Genomic DNA, 21,602 nt, shown 5'->3' on the forward strand with positions numbered 1-21,602 from the left:
CCCTAAGCTTTAAAATTTGTGCAGGATATGCGATTTTCTGAACTAATCAATGCATTATTTTCTTGCTTGTAAAAGCCTATTGAAAATATGACACATTTCCATTACAAGCCATTATTAGAATCCAAAACAAATCGGTATTACCTAACTAAATTCCCCAATGCATAATCAAGCGGATAGCTTGCAAATCACTAAGAAACAAGATGAGACGGAGCGAAACAAACAAAAAAAAAAAAAACAGCGCACATATGAAAGCAATCAGGGCAACCCTTCCCCCATTCACACTCCCAAATTGGTTCTGTTGGCTCAAACTTCAGTCCTGTGATTGACATGCTGCGGCAACAACCTCCATTTCTGAGACAACTCGAATATTTTCACAGGTCAATTAAACTGAAATGATGGGACTGAAATGAAAAAAAAAAAATCATCAAGCTTGCTTTATCTGGTACAGAGTGAGCGCTGCCTCAGCCAAAGTTGATGTGATAAACCTCAAAACTTCCCAGCACGCAGAAGTCCTCTATTAAATACCTATGGAAAAAGCAGGTACACATGCATAACACTGCTGTCTCTTTGGGAGAATTTGGAAAGATTAACAGCCTTTGAAGCTGTTGTCTGCAAACCTGAGTAACACCTAAAGTGCCATAAATGCTTCAGGAAGTCTGGCTGCAGGCTGCTGCCGGACAAAAATGTTTTCCTACACTGCATTTAGCTTTAATTCTTTCTTTGCCCTCTCCAGCAAGCAGAACCCATTTGTTTTTTTCTCCCTCTGTCGTGTGGCTGGAGTCTCCTGATAATATTTAGCGATTACATCTAACAGCCTTCTAATAACTCTGATACCATCAGCTTCACCATTCGAAAACCGCCATGTATTCATACTTGGCGTGAGTGTGGCACCATGCTGTGGAATAACATGCTCACAGAGACATGACAGGCTTTAAGAGCCCAGAGAAGGACAAGGCCACAGTTTGTTCTGGCCTTTTCCTGTCAGGGGCTCTGTATGTTTATGCTGTGGCTTTGACACCCATTCACTGCTGAAGGACTGAAATAAACAAGCCCTGAGAACTATTGAAAAAAGCCACAGACGTGGATGCGGAGTATTTTTAGTACGTTTATTTTGTAACTCTGGAACTCTAGCATGTATTTGTCTCACATTTTCACGAGGCATTTTGAAGGAAATAAAAATGACAGCCCTGGCTCTGAGCAAATCTGTGCACCCAGAAGGCTCCTAAAGCAGTCCCTAATTACCATTTTCAATCCCAGGGTCAGCGTGGAATGTGCTCCAGAATGGATTACGTTAGCACTCTCCCTTTTTCTATCCCCGCCACCCTCTCTTTTTCTTTAAAACAATTTTTGCCACTTTATTGCTTTCATACTCCAGGTCTCCTCTCTGTTTAATGACTTGCACATGTACAAAGAGTGGTGCTGTGACAAAATGAAATGCCCCACTGCTCTGTCTCCTGCTGGGATCACAGTGTTCTGCTTACAGTACATAGTCCCAACCCTCTGCCAACCCACCTGTCCAAACTACACTATCGGGATCCCCATTCATGTGTTGCTCTGCCAGCCCTTTCTAAGTGCCTCCTGTTACCAGTCATGCAAAATAATAATAATAACTCTTTGTGTTTCTGACTCATTTCTTTTCGCCTGGAGGGTTAGATATTAGTCATGCAACTCTAAATTAAACCAAATCTTGGAAGAGTTCAGCCTGTAAAATGCTCACAACAACTCACAAACTAGTTGCAAGAGGGTGTAAACGCAGGAAGACGTAGACTCTGTACCTGCTATCATGTAAGGACACTTGTGCATGTCATCAACAATGGCTGTCTGAGAATCATAGCCTTAAGGCTGCACATACCATGCAGCAGCTCTAGCTCAAAAGACAGACAGAGAGAAAAAAGACAAACTTTCTTAATCAGTCATGTCTCTCGAATACCTGTTCACGAGTACAACACCCCAAACAGAAAGGTAGGCCCTATCTCTGTTGAAGCTTTCTGGACTACTGGACGCAAGTCCTCCATAGTCCCATATGTTTCACATTATAAAAGGTCTTCAGCAGACCATAGCCCACAACAGCAAGGAACCCCAAATTATAGCTATTGTAGAATACAATCCACTGGGGTAAACGTTTAAAAGCTAAAAAGACTACTAAGCCTGACTTTAGGAAGTTTCAGTAAAAGGCATTTAAATAGTTCTATTTAAAAACATGATGTAAAAATAAAGACATTAAAAAAATCTGATCAGAATGAATGACTCGCTTGCCTGTTTTCAGAATTTTTACACCAGAGCGCGCACACACGCACACCCTGTTTCTAGCCAAAGTAAATACAAAGCATTGCCCTGTTTTACTCTGTGGACGACCTCACTGCAGTGTGACTGTTGAAAAGTTCTCCACAGAGTGGAAGTCTCATCCCGCTTTTTAAAGCGCTGACCAGCCCCAGTTAAAACTCTTGTCTTCTTCTGGCGAACTGTTTCGGGTAACATGCCTTACCTTTTTAAAGTGAAAGCAACGACTTGTTTTTTTTCGGGGTGAGTCTTCTTTTCCTCCTTTTTTAAGCAAGTTTAAGCTGTAGAAAGAAAAGGAATATGATAAAGTCCGGAGTCTCAAAGAGCCCTCAGCCGTCAAACAGGCTTACTGCGGGCTGGGAGGCTCATTTTCCTCTGCTGGAATGCGCTCTGTGGCTATTCGGAGTTTGCTTGGACCCAGGGGCTCCTTTCTGTCACTGCTGGTAATAAAATAAAATCTTGCTCGTATCCTGAAAAAAAAGGGAAAAGCTGCTGCTGCTATTTCTCCTATGCCTCCAAAACACTTCCTCTAGTCCAGGCTACCGCTGCAGCCGCCACAAGTCCTGGCATGGGATAGTCCTCCTACCGCTCCGCCGTGGGTGTCTGCCTTCTTCCCTCCCCTTTCAACCTACCTCCCCTCGCTTTGGCCTCCTCCCTCTGCCCCCTTCCATTTGTTTGTTCTCACCCTCACTACTCATACACAGACTTTAACTTCCTGCCATCCCACACCCACATAATCACCTTTCATATGGCTGCTGTACAAGTAAATACATATTCATGACATAATGAAATATATAATTGTAAGAAATTATAACCTATCGTTTAAAACCTTTAATATATAAGTAAGTTTAAATTAGGCAACAACTTTTTAATGTTTCATAAAGGTACATTTTATTTCCTCAGTAGTTCACAGGTGTATTACGAATATTCAAACCGTTAGTTTTTTTTTTTTTGTTTTTTTTTAGAATAGTCACTTTATTACATTAACATAGACCGAGTTCAAATTACACATATGAGGATCTCCAGTGATCCAAATCAACCTCCTTCAGAAGGTAAATCATGGATCTTTCATGATATCTTATGCAATGTTTTTATTTATTTATGTAGTTTATTAACAGATATTTCAAGCCACCATCAATCAACTGAAGAGTGAAACTTCACTCTCAATCTGTGTAAGATCAAGGGTAATATAGTGAGTTGCATTTAAACAGGGATCCCAGAACAACTTTAGCATTACAATCAGAGTCATCCTTATAAACAATGCTGTCTAGCTATCTTCTCCTCATACACGCAACAGCTAATTTAAATGAACCAGGACAAAAAGGCATGTAAAATTCTGTAACAACTTTATTTTGATAGCGGGCAACAGCATTTTAGTAGCAACAATTTTCTACAGTTACAATGTAAAATATGTTGTATTGCAATGTAAAACATATATTGCTAAGCCTCAGGATTTCCAATTAACAACAACAACAAATGTTCTTTCAATAATGCATGAATTAACCTGTCATGTTCACACAACACAACAAAAGCGAAATTTATTCAGAGGTCACGTTAAAGATGAAATCAACAGGCATTTATTATATATTGTTATAAAAAGTCATCATGTAGTAAAATGAACTGAAATAAGGTTATATCTACTAAAAATCTATTGTGATAAAGGTGTAAATAGCACTCAGCATCTAATATTGAAACTTATCATTACAACCTGCAAACAAAAAAGGTCTAAAAAAAATAAAAAACCAAACAAAAACAAAACACCTCCCCAATCTTTTAAGTACAATACTTCTTTTTTGTTTTGTTTTTTTTAAAAAATGGTTATAAAAAAAAAAAAAAAGCAAACAAGCAAACTGCAAAAGACATGCTACTCTTATGTGATTAATTATTATCATTCTGTGGAGTGAATTAAAAGTGTGTGTTAGAACTATAAATGGTACTGCTGCTGGATGTAAAGGTCATAGTAGAGGTGTAATCCACACTGCCTCTACGTGATCCACTCCTCGAGCCGGTACGAGACCCAGCCCTTGAGCCAGAGCGAGATCCTGGGTTAGAGACATTGTAAGGGCTGCTGATTCCCTTGGTAGACACAGATGAGGCTTGCAGCATCTTCATGCCATTGCTTTCCTCCACCATGCAGCTGTCCATGGCTTCTTTGTAGGATATTTTCAGTTTAGTCTTGGGACAGGTCAGGTTCTTCTGGTGGTTCCGAGTGTCTTGAAGCTTCCGGGCCCCCTGACCATCTAGCCATTTTCTGCGGATAGCCTCTTCAATACTGACGCGACGTCCAGTGCCAGGTTCAATCAGGCCCCCTGTCAGGTACTGAAACTCCAAAAATCTCTGGCCAGCCTCATAAGGCAGCCATGTCTCCTTGACTGCTTCTGCCGCAGACATCCTTCTTTTAGTCTTCACATCCTCAAAGCCAACATAAGCTTTCTGGGCAGGTTTCAGTTTACTGGCCATGCTTTCATCAATGATGCTCTGATGGACAGCATCTTGCAGTGACAGTCTCTCACCAGTAGCAGGGTTGATGATACCACCTGTGCATGCCTGGGCCTCCAGCAACCTCTGTGCTGTAAGAGTGTCAACTATGCCTCTTCTAAGCGCTTCACTAACAGTTATTTTCTCCAAGGTCTCTGTGTCAAATATAGCCCCCACAGGGCTGTGGTCATCAAACATCTCAGGGGGAGAGACTGTAATAGATATACTGTTGAAGCGTTTACGGACAGTAGGAGAAGATGGTGTTGTGTGGGTGGGGCTGCTGCAGGTGATCATGTCATCAACATTGCTGGCTGCAATGGTCATTTCAAGGCTGCTGCTTCTGCTGGCAATTTCGTCAGCAAATTGGGTCAAGGTCATTGTTCCAGCACGATACTTATCCAAAGTGCTCTGGTTAATGACACCACGCTCTAGGCAGTCTTGAATATCATGTTGGATTCCAGTTTTTCTATCTACTATAACCAAGCGTGCAGCGCCATCTGACCCTGTTATAGTTATTTCCTCCCACTCACACTCCTGCTCTGACAAGTCCAGGAAAGTATCGTAGTCAATCAGCTCACGGTGGTAGGCCTCTCTCACTGACATTTCAAGCCCAGTGTCTGGATCAACGATTACAACCCGCCTCTTGCGTAGGACATTTGTGCGGCTTTCCTGCGTCTTCTGGGGCTTTCTCTTGTCTCTTAGTGGCAGCAGTAATAGACCTGTTTTTTCATCTTTGATGCACCTTTCCTTCAGCTGAAGATATGTCAGATTTTCCTTGGTATTAGGATCAAAGAATCCTTTTGTGTCATCCCCTTCATAAGATAAGATTTCATTCATCTCCTCATCAAAGTATCCTCTCTTATAGGCAACAGCAACATCAATACGATGGCTCTCTTTGGGGTCAATAATCCCACCACTGGCAATCTGAGCCTCGAGCAGTCGGATTCCATGACCCTTCTCAATAAGATCTTTCTCAATAGCTTGGAAGAGGGATATAGTTTTTCCTGTGTTTGGGTCTCTGTATCCTATTACTGCCTTCTCTGCAGACAACAGCTTGTTCTTAAACTCCTTCCCTATCAGACCCCTCTTGCTGGCGTCTTCCACTGTCAAGAAAACATTGTTGACTGGATCAACTATGAAGCCAGAAGCAGCCTGGGCCTCAAGAAGCTCCAACGTGGTGCCTCTCATAAGCAGACCCTCCTTCATTGCCTGATAAAAAGGTAGTATTCTGTCATTGGCTTCATCATAGATCCCGGCAATACAGGTAGAGCCATGGAGATAGGTCTTTAGCTTGTCTTCAATATCTCTGCTAGTGAGTTTGCCCTGACTGAGCTTCTGCAAGTCAGTTTCATCCAGAAGTTCAGATTCGATGAGTTCCGAGACAGAGACTTCACCACGGAGACCTTTCACTGTCAAGGGTTTTTCTGGACCAGAGATCAGAAGCAAGCCAGAAACAGGTTCCACTGTACACTTCATCCGAAGGTCATTGTAAGTTGTCTTCTGTCCAGTTGTTGGATCCAGATAGCAGGTTGGTTTTTTAGTCAGAGCCCTGTAGAGGTCCTCGTCAATAAGATTGCGGTCCAAGGCCAGATCTTTTGGTAGGAAGACACCCAAAACAGGATCCAGTATACCCCCAACAGACTCTTGAGCCTGGAGCAAGCGGATGGTTGTCTCTTTGTCTATGTGGCCTTGTTTGCAAGCCTGACCCACAGATAACACTTTGCCAGAGTATGGATCTTTGAAACCTGTGCTAGCAGCTTCAGCTTTCAACAAGGTATCTCTGTCTTCTGTGTCTACAATCCCTCTTGAACAGGCGGTATCCACAGGCATCTTCTCATTAAATGCAGGATCCACTATGTAGCCTGTTGCTGCCTGAGCTTCCAGAAGCTTAAGGGCACTCTCTGGGCTGAGCATATTCTTGTTTTTGGCTTCAGTGAACGGGATTTTCCTTTGAGAAGTAGATGTCATACCAGCAATGATGCCACTGCCCTTAAGGTTAACCTGGATGTCTGCAGCTACCTCGCTCACTGTCCGTCTTCCCTTTAGGAGTTCATCTAGAGTAGCTTTACTAATGATACCACAGTCGCAAAGCTGATGGGCTGTAACTTTGCGGCGCACGCTGTCAAACAGAAGCTTTGAAGGATCAATGGTTTGGACCTTATCATCTGTCTGGGTCTGCATATTCAGAGTGTTGGGTCTCTGCTGCAGTCTGCGTATTTCTCTTTCCAGGGACTCCTTCTTGAGAGCCAGCTCTTTTGCCTCTTTCTCTGAGCTCAACAGACGGCTCTTGTACCTTTCTTCAATACTCGTTAGCTCCCTCATGAGCCTCTCGATCTCGCTCTTGAGGGAAAGCCTCTCTCGATCGGCTCTATCTCTGTCTGACTCGCACTGCCTAATCTGAGAACTTTTCAGCTCATACTGGCTCTTTATAGTGCTTAGCTCCTTGAAAATTGAATTTTTCTCTTCCTGCAGCTGTTGTTTGTTTCGACGCTCGGACTCTAGTGTGACTTTGATGCGATTGAGCTCCTCTTCTAACCGCAGCTGACGAGTCTTGTCCTGCTCCAACAGTTTAATCCTGGACAGAAAACTATCCTTCTCCAGCAGCAGCTCACTGTATTTGCTTTGGGATTCTTGCACCACAAGCGAAGTCTGTGAAGAGATAAGAAAGTATATTGTCATGTATGCAAGACATTTTCCCACATATAGAATACAAACAATTTAGATTAAATTACATGTCCTTCATTTGTTAGACCTGTCTGAACTAACGTACATATTTGTGCATACCAGCATGTTAGTGTTAAACTGTTTAATGGTAAGAATGAAGTTCATAAGTGCCATAAGTGAATGGGTAAATGAAATGCATAGCTATTTTGTAAGTAAGTAAAAACATGCAAAAATGCTAAGCTAAAAGAGGCAAATCACAAATTATAGACGGCTACTCTGATATCAGGCTCACTTTTATTGCATGTATACCAAGTCATGCAAGGAGCGCTTATTATCATTAGATGTGATGATTGGTAATGATCCGTCAGTACAATCAAAAATACCTCAATTGACTGCTTTTGGAATTTGTTTATTTCCGATTTAAGCTTTTCTCTCTCGTTGGTTAGGTCATTGATGAGACCCTGGAGCTCTGACGTCCTCTTGATGCTACTCTGGAGTTGGACATGCAAGGCTGAAATCTGAGTAGCACTTTCTCCATCAATAGCATCTTTGCTGAGCTTCATCTCATTTTTCTCTTGTCTAACGGTTCTCAGCTCCTCCTCCAATTTCAGTCTCTCCTTTGTGAGGTTCTGTGTCAGAGTCTTTAGCTTCTCAATCTCTGTGGTATACTCATTAAGTTGGCGGCTCTTCTCCTCAATAGTCTTATAAAGGCTTTCATTACGCAGGTTTAGTTCTTGAATACGGGTCAATTCCTGCTGGAGCTTCTGTTTCTGTATCTTCAGCTCAGCTGTTACACTTGCCAGTTCCTCCTTTGTAGCTTTGTGATCCCTCAGACTCTTATCCAGAGCCTCCTGAAGAGCCTTGAGATCCTGCTCATACTTTCTCCCAGAGGTGGAAGCCTCTATCTGAATTGATTTTAGCGAGCTAATTGTGGTGGTATGCTCTCTGCAAGTATGTGTCATCCTCTCCAACTCAGCCTCCATTCGCTTTCTACGAGTGAACTCCTCCTGAGTTGCCTGCTTCTGCTTTGCCAGCTCAGCTTCTTTCCCATCCAGAGAGCTTTGAAGTTCCCTGACACGGCTCTGCAGCCTGGCATAATTCTGCTCAGCCTTAGTTTTCTCACTGGCCTGCTTTTCCAGCTCCACTCGAGTGATACGGATCTCCTGCTCAGACACTTTCAGTTTGTTAATTGTCTCCTGATATGAAGTGTTCTTTGTCTTCAGCTCTGCCTCAGCTTGTTTCAGGTGATTTATTTCCAACTCCAGAGCTCTCCGCTTCTTCCCTTCTTCCTCCAGGTTAAATGTTAGGACGCTGATTTCCCGGGACTTTTCCTGATTGTTTCTGGTGGATTCCTTCAACTTGAGCTCATTCTCTTCTCTCTGCTGCTTGAGTGTTATCAGCTGCACCTCCAGCTCACTGCGCACCCTAGTCTCTTGTGCCACTGAGGCCCTCTGCTGGTTGACCTCCTGTTCTGCCCTGCTTTTCTGCTCCTCTGTAATAGCAATCGCCTGCCTCAGTCTCCTCAGCTCCTCCTCTACATCTCTCTTCTCAGCAGCGAGTCTTTCAAGTTGCAGCCTCAGCTCTGTTGCGTCTTCTTCTTTCTGCTGTGAGGCTTTCAGGATTGTGGTCTTGGTAACGTGGATCTCTGTCTCGTATGTCTGCTTAAGTTGATTAATCTCCTGGGTGCACTGTGTTCTTACCTTTGACATTTCAGATTCAGCATTTCGTCGACGTGCTGCCTCCTCCTCCAGCTGCATCTTCATCCTCTCAACTTCACGTTCCTTGTCTTTCACTGCCTTTTCTAAGTCAATCTTAGTCCAGCTGAGTTCTTCCAGTTCTTTCTGTCTGCGGCGAACAGCCCCTTCATACTCCTCTTGTTGGCTGTTGTAGCGCTCCTCTGCCAGCCTCCTTTTCCGTTTTTCTTCATCAAGTTGGTATTTAATACGCGTCAGCTCATCATTAAGCTCATGAAGCTTGCTCTGTGTGCTGTCCAGGCTCTCCTTGGCAGCATTAACCTGTATTACTGAGGTTCTCTTCACTTCCTCAGTACAAATGACTTGATCTTGTAACTGACTAAGCTCCATCTTATACTGGGCCATAGCATCCTCCAGAGACTTGTTTTTCTGGTTACGATCATTGAGGTCCTCCTTCAGACGCCTCAGTTCCTCCTCAAGCATCTCAATCTTGGTGTTCCTTATCTGAGGAAAGAAAGGGCGAAAACAGAAAGCACATCAGTTACATCCTGTCATACTCTCACATAAACCTCTTTTTAAATTTATCATTCATTCTTTTCTAATATTAGAATTTATTATTAAAATATCATTAATTAACAGAAATACTAGTTTTTAAACAACAATATGCAAATTCATTAACCACCTTCAGCTCTTCCATGTTCTTCAGCAACTCCCCTAAGAACTTGTAGTAGTCACTAGAGCGGGTAAGTAGCTCTATATAATGAGTCTGTAGGTCACCTGCCTGATGAGACAAAATGAACAGATGATGAGTAATTTGGTAATGATTACATGTTTAAAGGACACAAAGAAATAAGGGAGTAACTTTAATTATATTATATAAACCTATAAAGAAAGTATCCACTGTTCAATTCAACAAACAAATGGCAATTAACCAATAACTCCAAAAATATACAACGGCTAACTTGTTTTCCAAATGTACAATACTAACAATGGCAATGCTCACAATAAACATAAAGTTAGAATATTAATAAATATGCATATGAAAAGGTGATTAGAGCAAAGTGTTTGAAGGCCAACGTCCATACCTCTTGTCTGACAGCAGAAGCAGGGGACTGCAGCATAGTTCTCTTGATGGGAACATTAAGAAGAGTTTCCAGGCCTGAACTGTAAGAAGCCAGCTGCAGCTCATAGTCCTGAAAACATACAACGCAACATAAACTTTCATTTTGCTGTCTAGTCTAGCACACTTTTAGATGTATAACTGCATTTTAAATTCAACTACCGACCTTTATAGAGGCTGCACATGTGTCTGCATTTTTCTGTACATCCTCTACTTTCTCTTTCTTTCCTTTGATTTCACTGTGAAGTGCCTATACATTAAAACAAAACAAAACAAACAGAGTTGTTGCTGAATAATACAAAATCCATGAAACACATAGCAGTAAATAGTAGATATTTCCAAGTCAAAATCAGACCAGGCCAGTTCAAAACAATACAAAACAATAAACATGATGTAAACAGAGAAAGACATACCTTCTGCTGATTAAGGTGGTCCATTAGGGTCTGGATGTCACTGATCTTAATGGTCTGAAGGGTGTCCTGGCGCTTCCTGGCATTGTCTATCCACTGTTCCAGGGAAGTGCTGCCCTGCTGATAATGCTTTAACTGATTCCCCTGCTTCTCCAGGTCCCACACTCTGAAGGAAAAGGAAGTGGAAGGAATGAAAGAATATTTTTAGTGTTGTTACCAGCAATGATGAATGGGCAACACAGAAAAATAAGTATTGGACCAATATGAACATGGACGAATAATTCTACCATACCTGCTATCTATCTGTGATTGGATGCGGCGCCAGCGGTCAGTCAACTGACGCACCAAGACTGAGTATTTGGATAAATCTATGTCGCATTTGTGGAAGGAGTCAGAAATTTGACCATTCAAGTGCACTGCTGTAGAAAGCTCAGACTCCATAGATGTCAGCAGGTCTCTTTTCTGTTCCAAATCACTCTTCATTTGCTACAATACAGAATAACAGACGCAAAAAAAGAATACTTAGAACCATTTATCTAAACCACATTACATTTTTAAAACTGGTGCTGCACACTTGGACAATGTATGTCATGATTTTGATATATTAAAAAAAAACAAAAAACAAAAAACTTAACTTGAGACAAAAGCAGACATTGGCATCTGGTTATTTCATACACACAAAAAAGGTATCAAAAGACTAAACTCTTAATAGTGTTGAGTCAAAGTAAAATCTCAGGTTTTTATCACCAAAATGAACTGGTTATTATTTGATCACTGCTAGTAAAAAGGAGCCAAGCAAAATGATTGTAGATTTCGATCCCTACATGCAAAAAAGCAGCTGCAATGTCAAAACACTCCTATAAAAATTTTAAGTGTGCCATTTAAAATGTGTCATAAAGAAATGGCAGCAACTCGTCATGCAGAAAAATGACCAGAATTATAACATTGTTATAACACATTTTATAGCCTGATGAGCCATTTAATACTGGCTCTGAATTATAACCTTCAGAGCAACTTGCTTTCAAAGAAAGCTGAAAAGCTTATTAATAATACACTATTTTTACATCATTCAAGCCATATTAGTAGCCTATATTACTCTACCGCAGACATACTGATACTGGAATATAGGCTGATATTATTTATTTACTCATGTATTTTTTGTTCTTGCCCGCCTAGATGATACAATTCTAAGATACAGATGGGAGCTCAGAGAAGGATTACATTTCAGCAAAGCAAGAGACAACACTTGTGAAAATATAAAATGTGCATCAAACCTTTAGTGTGAGGCGCTGGTTTTCCAGCTCCCGAGGATCCAGAGAGCTGGTCTCCTTCTCGGTCAGTCGGGCCTCGTGAACTTTAATGATATCCTCGACCTGGATAAGGCTCTGAAGCAAGGCCTTAAGTGCTGATAGTCTGTTGCAAAAATGTAGTCAAGACATTAAAAAATAATGTTAAGGATATTGAACTTGTGAGAACAACTACAACTTCTGTTCCTACACTTTATCACTTTTTTTTTTTTTTTTTTTTTAAAACAGCATTTACTCAATCATGACAGAATGGATATAACGTACCTCTGAAGGTAGGTTGACTGGAGGTCCTGCAGGCCTGCAAGTTTTTGACTGATTACATCTAATTCAGCGCGAAGGAACTTGGCTTGCTCCGAGTCCGCAGGAATCCCTTCCAGCTGCTTTGTAATCATCTCTCGGAGGCGCAAGTACTCATCGTAAATTGAGTCCAGGTCTTGGTTCATAGTCTAGAAATTAATATTATCTGATATTCAGTTAAATCAAATCTTGAAATTTCTTTTTTTTTCCCTTTCAAAATGAGGGTTTCATGATGCTATCATTGCTAATAGACTGCAAATTATCTTATGTAATACAATGTGAGTATTATCTATATTTTGTATATTTTATTTATACTTTATAAGAATAAATTACCTGGAGCTTCTGAATATGCACTGAGCACTCATACACACTGTTATCCCCCAGAGGAATGTGGAGATGACTGGTAAGACCGGATTCAGCCAACTCCAGCCTGCGTCGAAGCTCATGCAGACTAGTGAGCAGTGTGAGACTTAAGGAGGAGCTCGGTGGTGCAGTCTGGTTATTGGGTTTTGGGGTAGAGATTTTGGTCACCTTGACCTTTTCCACTTTTTGGGATTCTGTCTCTTTCTCCCCTTTATTGAATGACAAAGATGAATTTATTGACATAAAAGCACTATTTTCTTAAAAAATCAACTTCAAAGAATTGTGCTGGTTTGCCCTTATACAACATTCATGGGTGAAGCATACACCCTGGTCTTTGGTTTTGGATTTTTGTTTTACACTTTTAACAATGGCTCATAATGACTAATACAACTGCTAAACTCCAGAATATAAACTGATTACAAAATACTGATTAAGATTAATATAAATGAATAAAAGTAATTTTTATTCATAGTTAAATCTGCTGCTCAAAGCCAGCTTTGCTAGCATGGTAAAGCAGGCAATTGTAACGAGAAGAAAAAGGTCATAACAATCCAAAGTAACAAACCGTTACACTCGTAGGAATAGGGCAAAGAGAATTTAAACTCACTGTACGCAGGCAGCTGGATGACCAGTGTATCATAGTGGGCCTGGGCCTTGTCAAAGTTGCCCTGGATTAATTTCTTTTCTTCTTCCCCAAACATTTCAGAACCTTGACTGGTACGCATGAACTCCTGGTAATGAGTCTCCAGTCCTTTGATGACGTTGCGGTACTCCTCAGGACGCATCTTTGACAGCTGCAGGACAATTGAGAAGGGTTAGACACAGCACCAGGCACGATGAAACAATGGAAACAGGAGCAAACAGAAACTTTGCTTTAATGTTTTTTGTGATCTTACCATGGTGATGGTGAGAGAGTTGATGTAATCGATGTCTTTCAGGCAATACTGCCAGGAAATGAGACTCTTGATGTTGATGAAGAGTTGATTCCAGATGCTCATGATGGCTTCATAATACTGCTCATTTCTGGGGAACGGCACAAGCAAACAGTCACTTTTTAAAAGAAACTGCAAATGTAGAAAGAATTATGACAAAGTCACCACAAGGAAGAACTGCATAAAGCAAAACTGCAGAAAAAAATGCCCCACAATGCATCCAGTACTGTATATGAAGCAAAGCATCACATTCTATAGAACAGAAGAATAAGATGAGCTTCAGCAGGCTAAATCAATACGTGACTGAATGTTTCTTACTTGGTGGCGATTCCGATGCTGAGAGGGTTTGGCGGGGGGATGAGCAGGCACACCGAGGGAATCATCATGTCGAGACCTCCTGGCCCCGTCACAAGCCACTTGCTGCGCTGTGAGTTGTCCTTCAGGATGCCCTCATTTCCTTTCATAATACCTTTCTGAAACACGCAGATCATACTGAATTATACCTGCAAGATTTAACTCTTCTATTCTATTCATATGTGCGTGGGTGTAAAAATGCATCTTACCTGGTCTTGTTTAAAGTCACATAAGGCCTGGACCATGATCGGGCCGCTGCTCTTTTCCTCGGGGTTGCGAGGCTTCAGCCTGACAATAGACTTGGACTTGCTGACCAGACTTTGGACCTGCCTCTTATTCTCCATGATGCGTGCTTTCTCTGTCTGTGTGAGAGCAAATTGAAGTTCTTAACTGAGCTATAAAAGTTAGATACTTTCATGTAGTCTTTAAAAAACTGGCCTTAATGATTTCCATGTCACTTAAGAGGAAAAGTTTGAGTTTAGCATGTACAGGAATAACATTTAGGTTTTTCCCGTGGTATTGTAACCAAGCACTACAAAAATATACCTCCAGGTTTTTCAGGAGTTCGGTGAGTTTGTCCAGGGGTGTGTTCTTGTCACAAGTGAATTTGCTTCGAATTGTCTCGTGCTGCTTCTGTAGCTTCATATAGGTCTCATTGGCCTCCTTGAAAAACTGAGGAATAAAGGTTTGTTATTGGTTACATAAAAACATACAAGGCTATATACTTTTTTTTAAATCAAACCAGAGGTAGATATGAGCTTTTACTTGGCTGTAGGCAGAATTCTCTTTCAAATGAACATGGATGCATTTAGTGATCTGCAGAAGCCAGCTCCACTGGGTCTGTAAGGTGTCCATGTAGGCCTGTGAGCACAAATGGACATCTCAGCACAAAACTGCAGAATAATGCACTGTTTGAAATTAAAATGAAAAAGAAACCAGAACACCTTACATCAATCTTATCAGAGGCAGGATGGCTGTTGGCCAGAAGGCTGTCTGATTTCACCTTCAGCTTGTTTAAATCTTTCTCCTTCACCTCCAGGTCTCTCATCAGCCTCTGTCACAAACCGAAACAAAACAGAAAGTAAGGACTCCATAATGCCCAGAGAACCAAAACACACAAGACATAAGGAAAAAAGAAAAGGCGATTCTCACAGAGTAGCTCTCTTGCTTCTTAGGGATGTAATAGTCAATGTTCTTGTCTCCCCAGTCAAAGATTAGTTCTTCCTCCTCTCTCTCGTTCACCCAAATGATGGCCTGGGAGATCTCCTCGATGATGTTCTGAAGCTCACGCAGCTGATTCAGACGGCTGTGGGACATTTTCTGAAACAAAGCAAATTTCAAATTGTAATAATGATAATAATGTGAAAACTAAAGACTCCAACAAACTAAAACATGTTTCTAAGAGGTTATTTATTTATTTAGGTTTTATTAGTATTGTTATTATTGGTTTTTTTTTACCATCATGCTTTCCCATTCTTGGTCCAGTAGGGAGAGGTGGTACTTTTCACCATTTGCACTCTAAAGAAAGAGATGTTTAATTTAGCTCCGTTTTGAAAATGCCCACAAAAATACTTAATGCACAGTGGGCATAGAAAGCAAGGGGTAACTTACAATACAATAATATCACATTACGCTACAAATGCAACACTTAATAACAAAACATTAAGTAACTCAAGACGGATGCATTATGGTATTCATTTAGTCATCTATTTTTCTGTTATTCAGTTAACTGTCAGATTGGCTCCCTCCCCTGAGTTTCTTCTTCTGCACCATTAATGCACCCCTAATGCAAAGAATGGCATGGCATTTTTATGTTTTAAAGAATAACCTTTGAGCTAAAACATAAGCTTTATGAGAAACTTCATAGCGTGGGTCAGGCAGAGGACAAAAACTTACCAGTTCATCTCTGGCACGTTCCACTTCTGAGCTCCTTTGAATGGAGCTGTGGAAGCTGTTGTGACTTAGGATTTGCTTTTCTATGGCAGCGGAGTCATCTCCCCATGGAGCAGTCTCAACCATGCGCTATAAGATGAAGAATAACAGTTTATCTAACATGCTAAACTACACACTGAACTGGAAAATAGAGTGTTATGTGGAATACCCAAATGCTTGGCCCTATGAAGGTTTATTAAGTATTAAAATGAATGAAATAATACGGTAAAATTCATGTCTTGACTTATTTACCTACCCTACCCTGTAGGTCCTCTAGGTGTCAGTATAAAATCATTAAGTGCATTGTTAAGCAACTATTCCAACTATTCCCCCCCTGTTGAAAGCACTTAGCTTTGATAGGAGCTCTGCCAGCAAACCAACTCAAGTCAGTCTCTGTTCTTTACTTGAATGTTTTTTCTCTCTCTCTCTCTCTCTCTCTCTCTCTCTCTCTCTCTCTCGCTCTCTCTCTCTCGCCTCTCTCTTAAGGCTTTCGTTCTTTTGCCACTCCCTTTTTCTTTTATGAAAACTTAACTGACGCTACAGACAAAGGGTCTGACATTAACCAGCATGGTTTAAAGTCTAACAGGAAAAGGTCAACAAAGGCATGTACTGGAATGTCAGCACATTAGCTGAAAGCCTAACTAGCAGCACAAGGCCACATTAGGTGATCTGTCTCTAGCTTTGTAGCCATTTAAGAAAAGCAATGCATAGACTGATAGAGAAAATATGTTTTGACAGCAGGTAAATGAATTATGACACACAGAAGGGTGAGGCTGGACAAGCTGAATGAATAATAGGGTGTGTTTCTAGTGAGGTGAGAGGTCTGGGGAGGCCATTTTCCCACGAGCATGTTAAGAGATAGGCTAAACTGCCCTGTCCAATAGCAACTGACTCAGTGAAGGGTGTCATATATCACACTCCCTTACTTTTTGCAGCCACAGCTTTTTCACCCTCTCTTTTCCTGCTCTATTTATTTCTACCTCTCTCTTTCTCTCTCTCCCTGTCTATCATTGGCACTCTCTTCCCTGCTTTGTTTCAATCCTCCTACACCCCTCTCGGCTTCTTTCACTCACGGATCAGGTTTTGGCAGGTTTTGTCCAGATGGTTTCAGTTACGAGTGGTCAGAAAGCCTGATAGAAAAAGAGCACAACCTTGCCTTCCTCCTTTTGCATAAAAAATGATGCACACTAGTGCACCCACGTAGGCATGCATGCACAAAGAGTTACAATTATTCAGCCAGAACAAACAGCTCAACTCGCACGATGACCCTAAAAGCGTCAGACGTGGATTCTGATGCTAGTAAGAAGGAATTGGTGTGCAAAAACTGTAATTGTGACAACTGATTTCTAAAGTTTTTGCATTTTTTAAAGTGGCACAAAGATCCCTGAAAGGAAGGCAGGGTTACTCTGCAGAGATCACGAGTCTATCCCATGGCTGAGTTTAACCATGCAGCATATATTTGTTGTGTTTATTGTCTCTGAACATGCGGGGCTCACCTTTTGTTGGGAAATCCAGCCCATAGCATCATTAAACAACTTCCCCCCCTCAAAGCTTCCACTGCCTCTATTTCGTCTTATAGTCACACTGCCCACAAGCTGCTGAGCAATAGTGCCATGCATGTGCTGGAACTGTTCGATGCTGCAGAGTTTTACAAAAGAAAGAAAGAAATACTTTGAATCTTTTAAAATAAACACTAATACACAAGCTGATTATAAGTGCATGTAATCTCTAAACCCACATACATATACAAAAGTGTATTCAGGATTACTCATACTGCTACACAGTAATGAATTAATGCATGCAAATGCAAACCAACACAGTACACAGACTCACTCACACGAGTGTACACCTGCACTTTGCAAAGACAAACATACTGCATCCTGTTTTACCTTCTGAAAATACCATTTGGTATACGCAATTGATTCATGGTTTGGCTACAGTTCCTCAGCTGCTCGATGGATTCTTCAGCAAGAAGTAAAAACCTCTCAGCATCCTTCATGGAACCCCCCTATAAAATCACATAAAACACACACTGACATCTTACATGCTGCAAAATTGTGTTAAACTACTGTCACACCTAAATTAAGAAGACTTTTTTTTTAGTATTCTATATGATATTTTCCCCAAAACAAAGGTTAAAAAACACAAGTCAAATCTGTTGGGTTCCGCGTAATATGCCAAAAATACTTACAGTCCGGAGAATCATGTTGGCTCTTTCCAGCTGTTCATGACACTGTTGTTGCAAGAATGCGGCTTTTTGCTGAATAGCATTTGCACTGCACATGGGGGGAAAGGATTATTATTCAGAAAACAATGAAGCAGTATTTATTTCTTTATGTACACAGAGAAAATTTGTTTAACATGATTGTAAACGACTCGCGTAACAACATAAGCAGAAGAGGTAAAAATGAAGAAAATGAATGCTAGGTTCTGGGGATTTTTAATGCTTTGAGTACACAAAGTTTCAAAGACAGATGCTGTGAATTGCTTTTCACGGAAACTGAAGTGAACAGACGCAGATCTAACTTTCTTGAAATAAAAAGGACTTAAAAATGACTAGTCTGCATTTTATTCCCGTCCACAGTAGTTATGGAGAAAAAAGAGCGATTAGTGCAAAAGGGAAAAACAGACGCTGTAATCTTTCAACTCCACCACATCCACCGCAAAGTATTTTTCTTTTTATTCCACCACATTATTGGAAGCGAAATAGCTCGACAGTTTTTGGTGCTGACATCACCATGAATTACAGTAGTGGGAGGATGTTTCAATGTGACTCGGAAAATTGCGCAACACGTCAGGATTACTTGGGTACGTATTCCTGGGGGAAATGAGAAAATGACGACCCAGGTAAGGAGATCGAGGCTGTGTGACTGACGAAAGACTAGTTTTAACCACTAATGCAGGCCAACGTCAACTGTGCAGTTTCCATTTTATGTGTGCTTGTTCTAATCAAAGGTGGGCTTCCAGTGATCCCCCCCCCCCCCCCAGTTATCTGCTTGATTACATGTTCAATTATATAATTTAAGAACTACTTCATCAAAATAAATAAATGCTCCCAACTTGCCAGTAATCAGCTGACAAAACCTTGCACACTATATAAACTAGTTTCGCTTTCTCCCAGGTAATTCCATTCTTTTCTTTTTTTTAATGCGTCACCCAAGACCCCGGCTACTTTTCTCCGTCGTATATGCGTATGCATTTCACACTTTACAATTACAAATACACCGGCAATTTTCCCACCACTCTCAAAAGCAACAGGTGATTTCAGGGCACTTACCTGATAGCACCGCCGCCTCCACCCATGCTAACTTGCATGTTCTGCCCTCCGACACCTCCGCCGTGCACGGAGTGCCTGGAGAAGGTGTAGGTGACTCCGCCGTCCCCTGCTTGGTATTCCCCTTGGAAGCCGTTTCCACCGAACACGTCGTTTCTGTAATTCGACAACTCCGGTCGTGAAGTACTTCTGCTCATGCCGCTCATGGGCAGTTTTGACTGGGATCCGTACAGACTCATTGTTTATGAGTTTGTTTTGGGTAGCTCTCTATATTTAAAATTTTAAAATAATAACTTTTTCGTTGTCTTTTTTCTCTGCTTTTCGGACAGCGGAAAGACCTTGCGCCTCTCCCCGCCCCGTCTCCTGTTGCGCAGATAATGGTGTGTTGAGAATAGACGGAAGCTGGCTGCTTTTGGACTAAAGAAACCACACCTTGGTGTGTTTACGAAACACAAGCGAACACAGTCCTGTGTGGGAAGATAAGTGCTGGGCATGTCCTTTCACTCTGCAGAAAGTGCGTATTTTATGTTGTAATACCACTTGATAGAATTATAAAGTACAGTAGAGGTCCAACTTTACGCAGTAGAGCTGGGGAGGCGGGGGGACTAACCTGACTCCAATAATCACATAGGCTTACATTATATATTTTGCTATTCCGTTTATCCTGTGTGGAGTCGCTCCATACAATTCACATTTTCCATGAATTTAATTCTTGAAATGTTTTTGTGTGTGCTTGTGAAGCCTCCCTGTTACTTTATTGATCTTGAGGGTTAACTGTAACTATTTTTCTTCCCACAATTAATAGCTCCTTGTGTCCTCCTGTTTGCTCCTTGCCTCCCTTTATACAGACCAAAAATAAATTTAAATGAAAGCCTGGCAAGTACTGACAGTAATTAAGACGCAATGCAATCAGCTCACTGAATCCCCAGAGGAGTGCATGGAGGTTGTGGTTACATGAAGCATTTATCATCTTGAGTTCAACATTCTTGAGGTCAGAATGAAATTCATGTGAGTTTTTAGTTTTCCAGAAGTGCTGAAGAAGACACTTGTGCCTGAGCTCTGAAGAGTGAAAGGGTGTGAGAAAGACAAAGAGGCATAGTAGGGAGGGGTAGACACCTACAGTGTCTGTGTTTTAAAAAAGATGTTGGTGCAGATTTGTAGGTGCAATCACTTCTTGGAATGTGATTGTATCTTATTTTGCTGATAGGTGATAAAAGTAAATATAGATAGATCTGACGAGGACAAAATATCCTGTAAAGTGTGTGCAATTATCTTTTTCAGCAGAAAGTGACAATAGTTCACTTTGCTGATTGAGTGTGCCCTCTGGTGTTTTAACCTATAGCCAACGGACACATACTTACTCCCCGACCTTCCCCTCAGACATGCGATAACAGGGAGGAGGAGATAGTTGGGGGAGGGAGGCATGGACGCCGGTGACTTTAAGGAGCCAACGCCCTAAACTGGAATTTTCATACCATTTTCAGTCGCTTAGTTTCCCACGTCAAACTTTTTGATTGCGCTTGACAAACTTGGCATAGCTTGCCTATGCAAAATATTTTCAGCAGTAGTGCAAATGTTTCACCGAGATATGGTTTCATTTATAAACGCAAAGCAACACAAAATGAATATGTGATAATAAATGTTTCTCGAAAGTCCAGAGTCCCACTCTGGAAAGACACACCCTATATCGAAGCTCAGGTGGGTTGTGTGTGTGTGTGTGTGTGTGTGTGTGTGTGATACATGATACCCAAACAAAAGACACTGCAAGACTGAACTTGTAGAGTTTGTCTAAAACCAGTCTAGTAACAGCTTTTGTTTTAAAAGCAATAAAGTGAAAACTGGGATGGTGGACTTTCTGTACTCTGTCATTAGATATTCTGACATTTTACCCTGCAGGATAATTCCTCTGGAATCTTTTTGTTGCATCAGATAAGTCAAGGTGTTGCAACTGCTGCAGACATGGTTCATTAAGTCAGATTTGGTAATACTCATCTGTCATCGTGCAGTGGAGAAGCCACCCTTTATTCTTTCCGTCTGCATGATTCATTCAGATATACATGGAAGAGACGCTGGTGAAAGTAAGCAGGCTGTTGACTTTCTCTTTAGTTCACCTTATAGTAAATATATAACCTAATGTTTGTTTCCAGGTCTCAAATCCATCATGGACTTTGCTAGTACACAGATGTGAAGGTCACTAAATCAAATGCAAAAGCTGAATAAGAATAAGTTCACTCAACCATCCAAATACGTTCCAACATTATGTCTAATTAGTCACACTTACCCTGATACCAGCTAATACTGTAACCTCACACATTTGATATCATTTCCAGACACTGATACTGACATCATGCGCTGAGTAAACAGGAAAAATGAACCCTGACAGCTGGTATGATTAACTGCAGGCAAGTGACACTGTGTCACCCATTAACCTCTTGTCCACACAGATGGTTCTTCAGACTTTCCAGTGTGCAGAACAATACTGTAAAAGAGACATTTC

General features: G+C 41.2%; 2 protein-coding genes across 4 annotated transcripts in view; both read right to left on the bottom strand.

The window, feature by feature from the left end:
* The window catches only part of LOC309693685 (tensin-3-like), a 32,195-nt gene extending 29,299 nt beyond the window's left edge, over window positions 1–2,896 (bottom strand). For both annotated transcript variants that reach the window (XM_082513142.1, XM_082513141.1), the window contains exon 1: window positions 2,486–2,896. The gene's annotated coding sequence lies outside the window, so the exon portion shown is untranslated. The remainder of the gene's footprint in view (window positions 1–2,485) is intronic.
* Window positions 2,897–3,609: 713 nt separating this feature from the next.
* On the bottom strand, window positions 3,610–19,549 carry dspa (desmoplakin a). 2 transcript variants are annotated; one of them, XM_082513139.1, is made up of 24 exons: window positions 19,109–19,549; window positions 18,023–18,107; window positions 17,721–17,839; window positions 17,328–17,469; window positions 15,796–15,921; window positions 15,358–15,417; window positions 15,052–15,219; window positions 14,849–14,953; window positions 14,665–14,760; window positions 14,446–14,571; window positions 14,109–14,261; window positions 13,864–14,018; window positions 13,510–13,636; window positions 13,221–13,407; window positions 12,584–12,822; window positions 12,218–12,399; window positions 11,921–12,059; window positions 10,939–11,132; window positions 10,650–10,812; window positions 10,403–10,486; window positions 10,202–10,309; window positions 9,799–9,897; window positions 7,806–9,620; window positions 3,610–7,407 (listed from the first exon to the last, which is right to left on the bottom strand). In XM_082513139.1, exons 1-24 carry the CDS (start codon window positions 19,342–19,344, stop codon window positions 4,186–4,188), a joined length of 8,130 nt encoding a protein of 2,709 aa, XP_082369265.1. In that variant the 5' UTR covers window positions 19,345–19,549; the 3' UTR covers window positions 3,610–4,185. The 2 variants fall into 2 exon arrangements, with proteins under 2 accessions (XP_082369265.1, XP_082369266.1); XM_082513140.1 differs by having other exon boundaries at window positions 9,123–9,620; window positions 19,109–19,545.
* Window positions 19,550–21,602: the final 2,053 nt, after the last annotated feature.

The sequence above is a fragment of the Aulonocara stuartgranti genome (assembly GCF_965226115.1).
Source record: "Aulonocara stuartgranti genome assembly, chromosome: 18".
Lineage (NCBI taxonomy): Eukaryota > Metazoa > Chordata > Actinopteri > Cichliformes > Cichlidae > Aulonocara > Aulonocara stuartgranti.

Bases quoted from the DNA above. Each gene is read 5' to 3' on its own strand.
- dspa (XM_082513139.1), bottom strand. From the start codon at position 19,344: ATGAGTCTGTACGGATCCCAGTCAAAACTGCCCATGAGCGGCATGAGC. The intron at 14,954-15,051 runs GTGAGAATCGCC...GGTTTGTGACAG, and splicing joins AGAAGCAAGAGAGCTACTCT to AGGCTGATGAGAGACCTGGA. The intron at 14,262-14,445 runs GTATATTTTTGT...GCTCTCACACAG, and splicing joins AACTCCTGAAAAACCTGGAG to ACAGAGAAAGCACGCATCAT.